Below are 16,362 nucleotides of genomic sequence, written 5' to 3'. Positions count from 1 at the left end.
CTGTAACAACTAGCTGGAGTTTTCTGGGCTTTTATGCTTTTTTAGATTTCATTACATTTATAGAATGTCAGTCTTACCTGTTGAGTACTTGGGAGTCATTTTGCATTTGAAAGTGTCTTTTCTTATCAGGAGAGAGCGTTGTTCAAATGGACTTGCCATAGGAGGCCCAGTTCTGACCTTGAATATGCCCTTTGATCCCGAGGACAGAGCCCAGCACACTGACCCGTGTGGACTTTGTCATTCCAGCTTGGAAGGATGAGTTCGTGCAGCAACATCTGCGCGTCCAAGCAGGCACACTCGACGGCTGAGGGTGGGCACCCGCACTACGGCGTGCGATCCTACCTGCACCAGTTTTATGAAGATTGTGCCACCTCTATCTGGGAGCATGAGGACGATTTCCAAATCCAGAGATCGCCTAACAGGTGGAGCTCGGTATTCTGGAAGGTAAGTAAAGCGCATGTGTATTTAACACAGAGTCTGAGAAAAGAGAGCAGCAGGAAAGAGCTGAGAGTTCTGACAGGGTGTGTGTGTGTGTGTGTGTGTGTGTGTGTGTGTGTGTGTGTGTGTGTGTGTGTGTGTGTGTGTGTGAAAGAGAGAGAGAGAGAGAGAGAGATGTGTTAAAATCTATGCATTACTAATAATACAGACATGCAATTCTAGAAATGCTTTCAGGCAGAATGCTTCCCAAATATATAATTGTAGTGAGTTTGTGGGGAGTTTAAAGCTGATCAAGGGAAAAGATAGGAACATGAGATAGCAACATCTTCTGGTGATATGAATCATTGTTCTGCTCTGACAAAATGAGAATAGAAACCCTGGGCCAAAGAAAATGCCCAAACACAGTACAATTGTTGACTCACTGGGTAAACACAAATGGGCATAATCACCGTCATTAATTACTATTATTGCTACTGATATTCATGTGCCATTGAATTCACTAGCTGTGAAGCCAGCCACGGACAAAGCATCATGTGCTGTCAGCCTTCCTTTCTGGCTCACTAAGTATCATTTGACAAAATGTAACAATTATTAAAGAGAAATAATTCAGGTTTGGGTTTTGTTTTTAAGAGCGTTAATAACATGGTTGGCTGCGAACCATGTGTCTTGTCAGAGGCTCCTGTGGAGAAAATCCTTAGGAGGTTACTTCCAAAATGAGCCCTTGAACACCCAGTGAGGCACAGTCCCTTGTGACCCCCATAGGGTCACCATGAGTCAGAATCAACCCATGGTGACCTTTGGTTAAGGCTACGATACAGAACGGTGATCAAGAACTCACTTCTGCCTCCATGGTGCGTGACTGTGAGGAAATTTACCTCGCTGGGCATCTCCTTTCCCCACTCTAAAATGGGGCGGGGGGGGGGGGCTGCTGCCACAGTGTACTTACTCATTCAACATACAATTAGCGGACACCTCCTCGGGGCCAGGGAATCTCAAAGTACTTCAGACTAAAGGGGCAAACAGGGCTGTCCCTGCCTTCAGGGAGGTTACCACCTTGGATAAGAAGCAGCCTGCAATAAATAAAGTGCACCATAAATTGCCAGATAATAAGAAATGCCATGAAGATAAATGTGGAAGATCCACCAAAAAAGAGAAGCCCCTCAAACAGATGGACCTTCAACAGAAGGCTGGCTCAGAAAAACAGTTGGGGGCTGGGGGATGGAAGTCCAGGCAGTGTTTTGTTCTGTTGTGCATAGGGTTGCTATGAGTGAGAACAGGCTCAACAGCACCTAGTATCAGCAGAAAGTGCAATCAAGGAGCCCTGCTTGTGCCATGGTTAAGTGCTTCACTGCGAATGGAAAGATTGGGAGTATAAACCCACCCAGTAGCTCCACATGAGCAATGATGAAGTATTAGTGGTCTGGTCCTGTAAAGATCCCAGCGTAGGGCACACAGGGCCGGTCTACACTGCAAGTGAGGTCCCTAAAAACATCAAGGGTCACCCAACGACAATAACTTGATGACAAACGAGGATAAAGAACTAGAGAATGGTGGTGGGTTCATAGAGATGGGTTCAAGAAAACCTCTTAGAAGAGATAACTTTTGTTGTATGAGTCCCTAATAAAATGTAAAAGAAGAAAAAAAAAAGAAGAGATAACTTTTAAGAAAACAGCAGAATGAGCCGAGGAACAGCCCCTACAGCTACCTGGCTGACCGTTGCTCTAGGCTAGAGAAAAACAAGTCCAGAATGTCTACAGTGGGACCAACCAGGGGGCTTTAAGCCTAGTCCAATGGGGTTGGAGTGAAACGAGAGAGGGAGAGAGAGATGGGTGATGGGAATTAATTCAGAAAGCTAACAGGACACAAACGATGGATAGACAATAATGAGAACTTTGGTTTTCACTTTGAAAGAGGTGAGAAGCCAGTTGAAGATTCTAAGCAGAGTAGTGGCATGATACAACTAATATTTTAAGGTCATTCTGGCCCCGGCATGGAAAATAGATGCTACCTTCACTGGAAGTAGCTAGGTAGGTTATAAGGAGTAATAGGGCTATTGAAGCACCCAGACAAGAGATAGTGGTGACTTAGATTAGGGTGCTGTCTGTGGAAATGGTAAAGCATGGTCAGATTTACTATGAAAGCCAAACAATAGCTGCATCTAAGGACAATAACACTGATGGCAAGCACTGAAATTGTGCCCTGTCCAAAAGGAAGACAGACTGAGCTCTGAAGTGGAGCTAAACTAAGAGTCCTGCTACTAGATAAAGCATTAGGTAACACAGTAGTTAATATGAATTACCGAAGATCTCTGATTAATTCAAAGTCTAACTAGTATTGCAGATTCTGTGTTAGAATTCGAAAAGCCAGAATCCTGGCCATAAAGGAATCTCATCTCTGATGCTTCTTTGCTGGCTTGAATCAAGGAAAAACCAAGCCAAGCTTGGCACATATTGTATTTACTCAGATAAGTGGGTGGTTGCTGCCCTATTTGTCAATGAAACAAATATTTTCCTGGCATATCTAGTGTGACAAGAGTCTAACATGACATTGGCATAAAGACCATTACAAGTGTTCATGTATTTCAAACCACTGGTGGTTATGTAATCTGTGAAGCTAGGGACCCATCAAATAATACCTAGTTAGGGTTTGACATCTAATAGCCATTTTTCAGGTTGTGGAAGTGCTATTAGCATTTCAGAGGGTTCTCTCAGTGTGGACAGGGGTCAGCAGGACCTCCATAGTAAAACAAACTAGATAGACAGACTACTTTCAAACATTAATCAATGCATCACAACTAATATTATAATAGAGCATAGATCACAAAAAATAGTTTCCAATAGAATATTTGAAGATGAGTTTCCTGGGAGGGGAAGATTCACACTACACAGCAGCTACCACAATGGATGCAACACACTGATGATCATGAAGATGACGTAGGACCGAGCAGTGCTTTGTTCCATTGTAGATGGGGTCACCACGGTTAGGACCTGATTCAATAGCAACTATCAATGACAGGCTATAAAGCATAACGTTCACCATAAACAACCACAGAATTGAGTGTTCAATGTATTACCCATTCTATTTAATATAAATTATATTCAAAAAGTACTCCCTGTTGTGTTATACTTGATTAAAAGAAGGGTAGGGGGGAGACAGGTAAAATTTACTGCCCTCACGAAAATCATATGTCAACAAATCTCAAACTCTGTATGCATAGCCTAATCATGAAACACTAGACAGAGGAGTGAGAAATGTAGTTAAATGAATATCATCATCTTACAGATGACATCTCTACCAAGAGAATTTACCAAGTGCTCTTGGACCGCCTATTGACGAAGAGAGGAGAATCCATTCCACTTAGTTTAGAAAGCGCTCCATGACACTATGAATGGCCTTGTTTTCAAATATGTATTTATATCATATTCTTTTTCATTATTCCCCTTTTAGTTCAAACTGCACCTCTCAGTGGTGTAAATTGTGGTCTTCTCTTTCTCTCCTCGGGCACTGTGGTGATGTTCCGGGCAAGTTGGTCTCTCCCTCGTGGCTGTGCTGACAGTGCCTCTGAAGGATTCTGCCCTGGATTTGAGCCCCCTCCTTTGCAAGGGAGCAGCATGGAAGGGGGTTATAAGTTATAATGAAATGAGTCAATGAAATATATGAGTTAATGATGAAGATTGGAATCAAATGGGCATGAGTTGGATCTTTGATCCTTCATGTGTGCTACCTGAATAACTATTTCCCAGTATCTTCTTTTCTTTCTACAAATATGAGCACATCCATTGCACTGGGGGATATGATAGAGCTCTGAGTAAGATATTTCTTCTCTCACCTCAGAATGAGATAGGGACCTTGACTTGAAGGGGCTCACAGTCAAATAAGGGAGCTTTGTAGGTACCAAAAAAATGTCACAATGCAGTATGATAAATACTATTCTTAAGTAACCACATATCTAATAAAAGCATGGGGATTTGGGGTCCAGAGTGCAAATCTGATGCAACCTGAGAAAAGATGTGGTTCTACAGAAGAGATACCCTATAAATAGTTTAATATTTTAGTAGTTTAGAAGATGACAGTTTAGAAGTTCAGGGGGAATGGTGAGAAGATGAAAGTAGGCATGTATACATGAATCAGATCATGGACAACTTTGAAAAGCAATGTAGTTACAATTATCCTCAACCCATCAGCATAAGAACAATGAAAGGGTGAGATAATAATAATTCTAGGCTTTCCTCATGAAAGGTGAGGGAGAAGTCTCAAAATCAAATATAAACAGAGCCACACATATAAGCACACATTATTACACACACTCTGTGTTCCGCAGGGATATTGGGTTCATTGATGGCTGTTGTGTGACCTGCTCTTGTCTGTCCCTGCCATCCTTCACTACTGCCCCAAATTGAACAGCCTGTGGGAGAATTTTTCTTCCTTATTTCTGTGCTTGACCTTGAATGAAACTACCACCATTTGAGTGTCTATTTATTCAATAGTCTCATATGAGAGGGAGCGAGAATTAATGAGATCAGCATTCCTACCCCAATCATTTTTCACTCACCTCAGAGTTATCCTTAACTTAACTTCAACCCACATCAGAAACATCTCTAGTTTTCTTCCTGAATTAAGCTAGATTTAAAATTTTAATCTTAGGTTTCCCTTCAAATTTTTGCTAGATATTAAGGAGAAGGCCATTAAAAAGACAGTGGGTTTTGTTTTTTTCTTTAAAAATCTCTCAGGTGCCACTTGAAGGATGAAGGAAGGGGGATGAGGCTAACAATGGAGCTCAACCAATATGCTATTACAATGATTCAGGCAAGATATAATAAGAGTCTTCATCATGTGAACAGCTGTAAGGGAGGAGAGCAGAAGACAGAAAAGGAAGAGGAAGAAGAGGAGGAGGAGGAGGAGGGGGAGAGACTTTTCCAACTGGATGCACTTCCTCTAATTTACCTCAATCCAGATGGCTTCTTTCACATTTAGTGCACACACACACACACACACACACACACCTCTTCCCTGTCACACCGGGTCTCACGTCCCACAGTTATTACTGCCTCTTCTCGGCCAGCACAGCTGTGTCCAATAGCTGCCAGCTCTGCCGATTGGTGTCAGTGCATTTTTTTTCAAACTTCACCAGCCAGCAGGGATGCCACAAAGAGAATGCTGGCCAGCATAAACACACCTCTGATGGGTAGCCTCATCCAAAGTCATTTCTGGGACCCAAGGGCTCCTCTCTATGGAATCTTCCCTTCCACTGGCAAAAGTGGGCCTGCTTTCACAATGCTCCCCACCGCCTAGAGAGGCTTCAAGTATCATGCCACAGAGATCATTCTTGCCACTGTCTTGAGCATTTATCACAGCTTGGGGAGGCCCTTCTCTTTAATATTAGTTTGGCATAGCCAGCCCCAGCCCCAGGTTGCTCCGGTGTACCACAGGAAGAGCTACTTTCAGCAGCATTTTAACTTTTCCACGATTCCCTAAACCGGGCTATCTTTCTCTCTTAAACCCTTAAAAGACCTCAATGTAACCAACAACCCTCATATCCATTCCTTCTATATTTAGCACTACATTGACTTCAAATTATGCCCAGAGAAAATATTTTATGGTACTATGTGACATCACTCTTGAAATAACGATTCCCTCCAAAAGCCCGATGTTTTACCAGGACTAGGTTAGTGTTTTCCCCTCCCCCTCCCTTCACAGCCTTTGCATTTCCTGGGAAGCAGCACACTTTCGATCTCATCATAGCTCCTTGAATGCTACCGTTCAAAATTCTCCTCAGCATGTCTTAACAGGCCCAGAAACTCACTGTCCACACCGAATTTCCCTCTAGAGGATCCTCATTAGACTTGTCTTGATGGAAATGTCAGAATCCTTGGATTCCTGCCTATTCATTATGTAGCTCTTCTGCACCCCACAGTCTGCAGGCCTCTCTCCCATACACTGATAGAAATAGGAAAGGGGGAGGCTCGGTGAGACCAGACATGTTGCAGTTCTGGAAGTGAGCAGGAGTTCTGCCATCTGCAAGGCATGACTTGCCTTTTAGCTTCTGAATGATATTCCAAGAGAGGATTTTCGTCTACAGTGTTTCTCAGTTGAGGCGCAGACTGCTCTGAGAGTAAGTCACCTGGCTCTGCTTCCAACTGTCTGCTGACTTTAACGTAGTCAGTCAAGAATATGTATTGAGCATGTAGCTGAAACGAGAGTTGGGGAGAGGCAAGATAGAAATAGAAGTCCAGGGGCATTGGTCTCCGTTGCTCTAAAAAAGCCTAGAATCTAAGGATGCACTTTTGCTGGCCTCGGTTTTTGAGAATCGGTGAGAGTGTTTGAGAAGGGAGGTGATTTTGTATCACAGGAGCCAGGTCACCATGGATATTTAATTTAGTTCTCCACATTTAAAATTTTCAGGATGTGAGTCATTCAGAATCTATAAATAATGGTTAGTCTTTGAAGATGCATTTATTTGCCATCATTTTAAGAGACATGTAGAAAACAGAACGTTTTGTTCTGTGTTTTACCATCTAATTCTTCCTGTGTAAAGGTGTTCCTGTGTGTAAAGGTTTTCCTGTGTTCTTTCAGAAGGCATCATATTGACTTTTGTTCATTTTCTTTATAATATTCAAGCGAAATTTGTCCATACCTGATGTCTAAGATTCTGCTCAAATTCAAATGAAAAGTATATAACTCATGATCCAGGACAACAATTGGTGAAATCTTATAGGTAGAATGAAATCAAGAAAGGTGGATTTTTGAAGTCACACAGAACTAGTTTGGAATCCCGTTGTGTCCCCAACTATGGGACAATGCTCTTTTGATCTTTTAAGCTTACTTTTAACAAGTGGAATGGGGCCAGAGGAAGAGATTACCATTTATAAGATACTTGTGAGAATTAAATGGAGAACACATAGAAAAAATATAGCACTCCACCGACCTAGGTCGGAAAAGACCCTCCATAAATATTAGTACTCATTTCCTCCTTCTATTAGGATGATTTGTTTATGAGTATATTTTCATTTTATTATTAAAGTTCTTTTTATCATTGTTGCTAATAAATTTAGTAAATATACTTTAAAAATTCCCCATTAAAGAACTGTATTCCAGAAACAAACCAAACTCACTGTCATTGACTTGATAGTAACCTTAGAGGACAAAGCACAACTGCCCCTGTGCGTTTCCAAGACTATAACTCTTTATGGGAGCAGAAAGACTCATTTTTCTCTCAAAGAGCAACGGATGGATGTGAACTGCTGACCTTGCAGTATGCAGCCCAGCACATAACCTTCTACACCACCAGGACTCCCAAAGAACTGCATGACCTAGTTCTTATTCCAAGTGCTAAGCAAACTTGTAATAATATTACCAATATAGCACAGTAATTTTATGAGATATATTTCCAAAATATGTGTAATAACGACTCCTTACTACTATTTGATACTTAGCCAGAACAGAATGAAGTGCTTTCTGCATACTCTCATTTAGTCTTCACAACCACCCTATAAAGAAGGTGCTCCCATCCCTCATGATTTTATAGAGAAGGAAATTAATAATGAGATGTTAAGTGATTTTCCATATATCATCCAAGTAAAAAGGGCAAATGTTGTGCTTCAAGCATAAACTTGATCTCCAAACCCTATAACCTTGAACCACAAAGGTATATGGCTTTCCATCTTCAATGGAAATTTCTTAAAACTTGGACTGATACCATAGAACATTCCATCTCAGTAGCACAGTGGTTGGCATCACTCAATACACTAACTCATGGTGTCACATACCCTCCCTTCGACCTCCTCCCATAGCAGACAATACAGGATCCTTAGGAAAGTTTATGGTCAATTTTAATCATAGAATATTAGGTTGCAAATATAAGTGTAAGTTTCTTACATGTAAAATTGCTTAGATTACCTGAATACTAATGAGAAAGTTGTTTTGTACAATCTCTAATGTGAAATAACATTATTTGTCACAATATAATTAGTAACCAAGTGGAACTTTCCTGATTTTTCTTCTCCCTTTCCTCTAACTACTAATTCTTTCCCAAGAAAGATATTGCCTTAGGTTCCCAAATACAAGTCACCACAGTATTGTAGCTCAAACACTAGAAAATTTGCCAAAATCGGTGACTATAAAGACATCAGCAAAAATAAAAACCATGCATACTTGTAGCATGTGCAGATAAAGGCACATGATCTGAACCACCATTGTAGTTGGCTAACAATGACATCTATGGGCAGAACACATTAGATGATTCAAAAAGTAAATTAGTGTGTTGGGTTTGGTGGTCTACAGAAACAGAACCAGTGGCATGCATAAATGCAACTTTAGAACAAGGATAATTTTATATCAAGACCCAGTGGGTCTGATGCTCGCCGGAGCCCTCTTCAGACTCATGTAGTGCAAACAAATGAGTCATACAAGGGAAACTGGAAGCTGAGAGATCATTGACCTATGGGCACAGAATCACATGGATCTAAGGTCAGTAGAAATGACAAAATACCAACAGCTCTCCAGGCCTGTAGCCCACATGGGACTGCACCTGGAGGCTAACAGGGAGATCCAACAAAAGGAAGGTGAAAGACAAGAAAAGGGGGGAAATTTCCCTCTGTCTCTCCTATAAAAAGCCCACAGTCTTGAGGAGGCATCACCAAGCTGCCAACTGATTGATAGGTTGGACTCCATCACTACCCTTCCACACAGGTTCAAGTTGACATAAAATCTAACCTCCACAATTAGAATAGAGTTTTAGATTTGCGGGTATATTGATACATGTAAGTTGGGTTTGCTAAATATGTTGTGGCTGTTATAGTTCACTACAAGGCTAATTTTATTTAGAAATTCTACTGAATCACTGCCATTTTGGTGTCACCCTTTCTAATGGCGTCTCCTGACATGGTCTACAGTATCCTCACCTGCTTAGTCATACCCCCACTCCACCTGCTCCTACTAACATGTGATAACATTTGTACAAGGACAACTCAAGCAGCTGCAGGTTAGAGTGAAAAGAACTCTGGACTGAGAAAGAGTGCTATATAACATATATATTGCCCGGAAGATGCAACTTGCTTGGTAAATGACCTACCCTTCATGAGACTATGTTTTCTTACCTGAAAACTGGCAGGTTCCTTCTCTATTGACTTGGGGAAGCAAAGTAGATTGTCCTCAAGACTGTTTATGTCTTCTAGCCAAAACCACCAGGTGTGTGTGTGTGTGTGTGTGTGTGTGTGTGTGTGCATGGATGTATTATGCACATCACTGTAGATGACCATTCAACATTTCAGTAAGATGTTGTCTCTCAAGAAGGGTGTATTTTAGGATGTGGGCTTTGGTTGAGTGACTTGGGGGATGTCTACTTGACTTTTAATTAGATACTTATAAGAATCAGAGACAATTCTGTGATTGAATAGCTCAGATCTTATTTATAAGGAAGGACAGATCAGTAGAAGGTTCAAGCTATAATTCCTTGACCCGTTTCGGTCCTTTTGTCACGCTGTGGTGGCTTGCAATTGCCATGATGCTGGAAGTCACACCGCCAGTATTTCAAATACTCGTGGAATCTCAAACACCACCCAGACGAAGTCAAACTAGGGCAAAGGCCTAGTGAATAAGTTAAAACAAAAATCCAATGAAAACCCTATGGGTCATATGACAACGGTTCAGTGTAGTGCTAAACAATGAGCCCCAGTGGCGGGAAGCTGCTCAAACCGCACAGTGGCAGGTCCACGAGTCAAGCACAGCAGCCATCATGAAGAGGGCTAGAAGAGGCGATATTCCTTTCTGCTGTCCAAGGGGTGGCGGTGAGTTGCCACCGAGTCCATGGATAATCAGAGCAATCACTAAGCGATGCTTGCCAAAGGAGAAGTGCCATGCTTTTTACCTAGTAGAGGAGGGTGTACTTTGTAACTTGCAACATGACCTTGTTTTGTGCACACAGACAAAAGGACAACACCGTTTTGTTTGGTCTCACTTCATCATGATCACAGAGTGTTTTTGCCAGATGTTGATGTTTAAGAGATTTTCTGGGCCCAAGAGGAGAATCGTGGGCTGGCTGTGAGTACCAGGCCCACAGGAATGCTCGGAGATCAGAGGCAGGCCAGTTCTTGGCTATCAGGGCTGTTTTACTCATTCTCCAGATGAAAATAAAACATCAAGACACGATGCTGTGCTTTCTTATTGGCATTTTAAAATCAGAGGAGCCTTCGGTTCACTTAGTAACGAAATTGGATTTTACCTGCAATTGTGAGGTGACCAGGAGCATCCACATCTCTTGGGAAACAAGGCTTGGCCTTGGGGGCTCAGGGAAGGGCTGCACCTTGCTTATTCTGTTTTCCTTCTTGTGATCTTCCACCAGGTCGGACTCATCTCGGGCACAGTCTTCGTGATCCTTGGATTGACTGTTCTAGCAGTGGGCTTCCTGGTGCCCTCCAAAATCGAAGCCTTTGGTGAAGCTGATTTTGTGGTGGTGGACACACACGCTGTCCAATTCAATGGTGCCCTCGATGCCTGCAAGCTGGCAGGCGCCGTGCTCTTCTGCATCGGAGGCACTGCCATGGCAGGGTGCCTGCTCCTGTCGATGTTTGCCAAAAGCTACTCCAAAGAAGAACAATTCCTCCAGCAGAAGTTTAAAGAGCGTATAGCAGACATCAAGGCCCATGCCCAGCCCATCACAAAGGCTCCGGGCCCAGGGGAAACCAAGATTCCAGTCACCTTGACCAGGGTTCACAATGTGCAGCCTACATCGGCAACCTGAACCCGTTTCCACCCGCACTCGTCCCCACGGTCATTGATGCACATGGGTAGGTGGGAGAAGGCCAGGTTTTGAGGTGACTTGGGATTTGGTGTTTGCTTACTCCTGAGCTGTGTTCTGCTCAGGGAGACATGGGGAGCAAGCTTCGGTCCACTCAGTTCAGGGCCCCTTTTGAAGGTGAAGGGTGATGTCCTGAGTCTATCCCTGCAGACATTCATCTGCTTCAAACAGGTGCCCCTAGGTATCTACCAGGAGCCCTTCTGGAACGTCCCTCTCATCTATGGCGACCTGGTGTTGTGTTCTGTGTTATTTGAAAGTACTCAGCCATTTACACCAGCCTTACTAATGGCAAATGCGCTGTCTTTTCTTTTTTTAAGATTTTTCCCCCTGATATTTCTTGCTTGGTGCTGTCTTCCACTCCTGTCTTATTATATGTAAGAGATGGTGTCATATGTGTGCATAGAAAATTGAAGTTTCCTAATGCTGACCCGAACACTAGCCTTTGAATACTACCTTGTTATGGAGTTCCCCCCAGGATGTACAGAGTTCTCCACAAATCTTTTCATCTTTTAAAGTGTCTTTGTTTTACATTAAAAAAACAACAAAACTAACATCACCAACCCTAGATTCTTGAAGGAAAAAAAAGAAGAAAAGTATGTATCCATGTGTTTAGTATTCAGAAGCACTGGCAGAAAAATGAGGAAATCTGAATTCCTAATACAATTAGCCTCATGACCCTGGCACAACCATTGAATACCATCCCTGGACCTCAGCATCTCCATCAGTAGAAGGAGGGTTGCAGGCTCTGATGTCTGAGGAACCTCTATCCTCAAACCTCTGAGATATTGTTTTTTCGATGTGTCATCTTGTCCCTTCCCCAAGATGTTCCCCACAGGGATCCTTTCAGACCCAGACTCCCAGAAAGATGCCAAGTCAGCAGCGTTTAACGCTCTGCACCCTGACATAGCCCACGGCAGCAGTCTATAAAAGGCTGTCAAACTTTGATGAAGACAAAGGTAAACCATCTGAGACAGGAAGTCCCTGGGTAGATATTAACCTTAACAGGGGTTTCCTTTCTCAAATAAGAAGTCTGAATCTCCATCAAGCGTCTCCTCTCCTCACTCCTCTCTTCACTCTTGTATTTAATCTGTGGGTTTAAAGCAGGCTGAGGAAAATGGAAGGTGTGACCTTGGCATTCTCTCCGAACGTGTGCCCCTTTCTAGTTCTGTCTCTCTTATTTCCTCACTGGATAAATAAAATATGTGAACAAGCAGAACCTGAATTGCATTGTCATTCCTTTAATGTGACTCTTTTCTCTCCAACATGTAATTTTCCATCCTGAGGCTGAATAAGCTCTGGCAATCCTCTGGCTAAATGGAAGAATAAATGAGGCAATTAGCGCTCCGTGTGCACACTGTTTCATTTACACGGGCCAACATGAAACAAGCAAATCGGCCTGCAGGACCATAGTCTCTGGCCAGATTGCCACTTTGCTCAGGCTCCCTGCTTTCGTGCGGAGATACCTTCACTTTGCATCACCTTAGGAGCCCACCCTCCCCAGTATCTGTTCAAGGCAGCATCATTTGGTGCTTTCTCTTACTTCCTTATATCTTATGGGCCAATGAATCTTTGAAGAGGAAGCTGGACTCTTAATGGGTTAGTGCAGTGTTTCCCAAATTGGCAGTACCTCCACCCCCACCCCGGGGATGCTGAGATGATGCAGAAGTCTGCAAAAACAGCTACCTACACTTTATCCTGCATTAAGGGCTTTAGTACAGTAGTCTTTCATTGTCAAGAGGGCACTGCATAATTTTTTTTTTCTGTAAAGAGGAAAGTCGGTCAAATAAGTTTGAGAACCTATGGCTGTGTGATAGAACTTTCACCATCCAGGTGGGAGGCCCAGGCTCAGTTTCTGACCAATGCGCCTCGTGTTCAACTACCCTACATCAGTGCCATGCTGCTATGAGACTGGTGGTAATTTAGACTAAGATGGACTAAGAAGAAAAGCCTGTTAGTCTGCTTTCGGCATTCAGCTAATGAAATCCTATGGATCACAATTCTCTGATCATCAGCCAATCCTGAGATTGATACGGGAACATGCAGCATTTCATTCTGAGGTGCACAGGGCTGGGAGAGGGAGCAAGACAACTGGAGGTCCGCTGGTCATAGCAACAAAATGAAAGATCATGGGGGGCCGGGCTTGGGTGGTATGGCAGGTTGCACATTGAGCTGCTAACTGCAGGGTCAGCAATTTGAAAGAAGCAGGCACTCCGTAAGAGAAAGACAGGGCTTTCCACTGCCGTCAAGTTACAGTCTCAGAAACTCACAGGCATAGACTTGAAGACAGTGAAATACTTGGTTTGGGTTTGAGCGTGGGTAAAGAAGCTCTGGTGGGAGTGTAGAATAAGGGTTCGGCTGCTAACTTCAAGGTCAGTAGTTCAAAACTGTTACCCAAACGTTGGAAGAAAGGTGTGGCTGTCTGCTCCTCCAAAGATGAAGCATCTTGGAACCCTACAAAAGGTCTTTATTGACTCCATGGGTTTGAGTTTGAGTCTTGAGGACTCTTCGGTCAGCCATTAGGATATTAGCACAACCCTAAAAAGGTGGGGCAGAGGGATGCACTCTACTTCCTTAACCAAAGAAGACAAAATGAATAAGCCAGGACCCAGGTCTGAAAAATCTATGTGTGTCCTGCCTTCCTTTTCCACCCAGGTTGGCAGGAGTGGGTACTTAGAAGAACCCGATTGGGAAAACAGGAAGGAGGCTCAATGATATTTGGAAAGTCAATTTGGTCTTAGAGAACTATGCAGGGCAAATGTAACCTGAGAGAGAACAGGAAATGAGACTTCTAAAAACTATTTTCAGATCTGCACTGAGAAGAAACCAAACTGATCTAGCTTGGGTCACTAAAGAGCCCTTCCTTTTATAGATTGAAACCTCTAAAAAAAAGAAAAACTGGATACCTGAAACTAGAAAGAGAAGTGGGGGTAAAGGTGTTGAAATGCAACTGGATAGACTCAGATATTACTTCTGCCTGAAGATCAAGGAGCGTTAGAGTTGGTAGAAACCTAGATAATACAGGATCTCCCAGTGCAGAAGCACCCCCACCGTCACTACTTCAGCACCCATCTGGCGGCCCTCATTTTCTGGGACTCATCCAGCAATGGGCCCCTGCTACCTCACAGGACAAGCCACTACATCTTGGATGGCTCTAAACGGTCTGGCCATTCATCCTCTTTTTTTTTTTTAATCAAAAACTGCTTTCTAAACCTTCCATACTCTGTCACTCGAACTTGCATTCAAATTTAACATCTCTTCCACATGGCTACTAAAGCCCTCTCTGAGTTATGAACTTTTTTATTCAATTGTTTGAGCCCCTTCCTTCTCCTCCCCTGTTGTCTTCTTCTGGCATTAATTATTCTTGCTCACCTGACTTCCTCATGAACTTCACCAATCCATAAGAGAAGAAATAAGAAGTAGACTCCCCGTGCAGTACAGGAGGCACATCTGGCGACGCAATGGTGAAGTCCTGGACTGCTGACTGGGGGTTAGGTGGTTTGAACCCACCTGGCAGCTCCATAGGAGAAAAGAGCTGGCAACCTGCTCCCGCGATGACTGTTTTGCTGATGTTGCATGCCGCTGAGTCCATTGTGATTCACATGATGGCCTTGTACCTCTAGAGGCTTTCTTCAGCTGGGGTCTATACAGGAAAGGAGGTGTCTGGCACAATTGCTAAGCACTTGGCTGTTTACGTAAGCATCATCAATTTGCACCCACCTAGCAGCTCTTTGGAAGAAAAGAATTTCCCCATCAAGATCTGCTTCCATCAAGATTGCAGTTTGGACACTGTCGGGCAGTTCCACTCTGTCGTACACGGTCAATATCCGTTGGAATTGACTTAATAGCACACCAGAGTAACAACACGATGCTCTGCCTGAGTGTTTGCATGCTTTGGCTTATACTTGAATGACTTTTCTGGAATCTTTAAAAGGTATTAGTGACTTAACCCCAATGGAAGGCTGAGTGTAATCTCAACTCAGAAAGCCCCGTGGTTAGATTCGCAGGCTCTGGTGTGCAAGCCCATGCTTTCAGCTCTCAGCGCTGGCACTTTGCAGACTGATGAACTCTGGAGGGATTATTTTGACTCATTGCACCTCAATTTTTCATCTATGAGGAATTTTTATAACAGCATATTCCTAGGATGGTTGCTGGGGGGGATTAAACAGATGAGTGCATCCAAAACACGTGGAACAATGAGTTATCCTTAGCTAACCGATTGCCATCAAGTTAATTCCACTCCTGGCAAACCTATGTGTTCCAGAGTTAAGCTGTGCTCAATGAGTTTCCAATGAGAGCCCTTGCGATGACGTGGTGCAATGGTTGGCTGCTAACCACAAGGTCAGCAGTTGGGAGGTTTTCAATAGCTAACACGTTTAGTAGATTCTCAGGCCTCTCTTCTGAAGCATCGCTCAATGAGCTGGAGTCACCAGTTTCTCATTAGCAAGGACATGTGCTACCCATTTGCACCACCCAGTCACTCTAAAGCTTCCTAAAAGCTAGTTGTTCTTATCAGGGACATGGTCCAATTACACTGCACCAATGTAAAGCTCCATTGGGAGGTTTAAAGCTTCCTTCTGCTTGGTCACATATATACTCTCACCCCTACAGCCACCCTACTGTCAAGTCTGAAGTGATTGGGAAGCTGTCAGACAGGGCACTGACTTTTTCAACATCAAGTTTAATTAAGGCTGGTGAGTAGCTCAAGTGTGATGTTTCATGTCTCCCCCATGTAGATCAGGGAGAAAAGATGTATTCGCTCATTAAAATGTCTTGTTAGGTATTTTCAGCAACTCAGAATGGCTGCTTCTTCCTGCCAGTTACTTCTCCTAGAAAAGACCAAGGATAGAACCTAACTTGATTGACTTCCAAGGCTGGCATTTGCCTCCGGTGATGCTGCTCTTATAGAAGGGCCAAGAGTTTAAACAAGTGTGGTGATTGATTTAAACTCACCTGGCGGTGTAGTGGTTGCAAGTTGGTCTGCTACCTGTAAAGTCAACACCTTGAAACCAGCAGCCTTTCTATACAGAAGAAAGAGGGGTTTTTCTACTCAGGTAAAAAAAAATCTCAAAAGTCCACTGGGGAAGTTCTACCTTGTCCTATAGGGTCCCTGTGAGTAGGCATGGAATCAA

General features: G+C 43.2%; 1 protein-coding gene across 1 annotated transcript; it reads left to right on the top strand.

Moving 5' to 3' along the window:
• The first annotated feature begins 255 nt into the window (after window positions 1-255).
• NRSN1 (neurensin 1) lies at window positions 256-11,176 on the top strand. The gene is made up of 2 exons (XM_075540742.1): window positions 256-444; window positions 10,778-11,176. The coding sequence occupies exons 1-2, from the start codon at window positions 256-258 to the stop codon at window positions 11,174-11,176; spliced, it is 588 nt and encodes a 195-aa protein (XP_075396857.1).
• The last annotated feature ends 5,186 nt before the right edge of the window (window positions 11,177-16,362 follow it).

This window comes from Tenrec ecaudatus, chromosome 1 (genome assembly GCF_050624435.1).
Source record: "Tenrec ecaudatus isolate mTenEca1 chromosome 1, mTenEca1.hap1, whole genome shotgun sequence".
NCBI classification, from domain to species: domain Eukaryota; kingdom Metazoa; phylum Chordata; class Mammalia; order Afrosoricida; family Tenrecidae; genus Tenrec; species Tenrec ecaudatus.
This window is presented reverse-complemented; position numbering and strand designations above follow the sequence as displayed.

Coding starts and splice junctions, on each gene's coding strand:
- NRSN1 (XM_075540742.1), top strand. CDS start 256: ATGAGTTCGTGCAGCAACATCTGCGCGTCCAAGCAGGCACACTCGACG. Junction 445..10,777: donor GGAGCTCGGTATTCTGGAAG/GTAAGTAAAGCG, acceptor ATCTTCCACCAG/GTCGGACTCATCTCGGGCAC.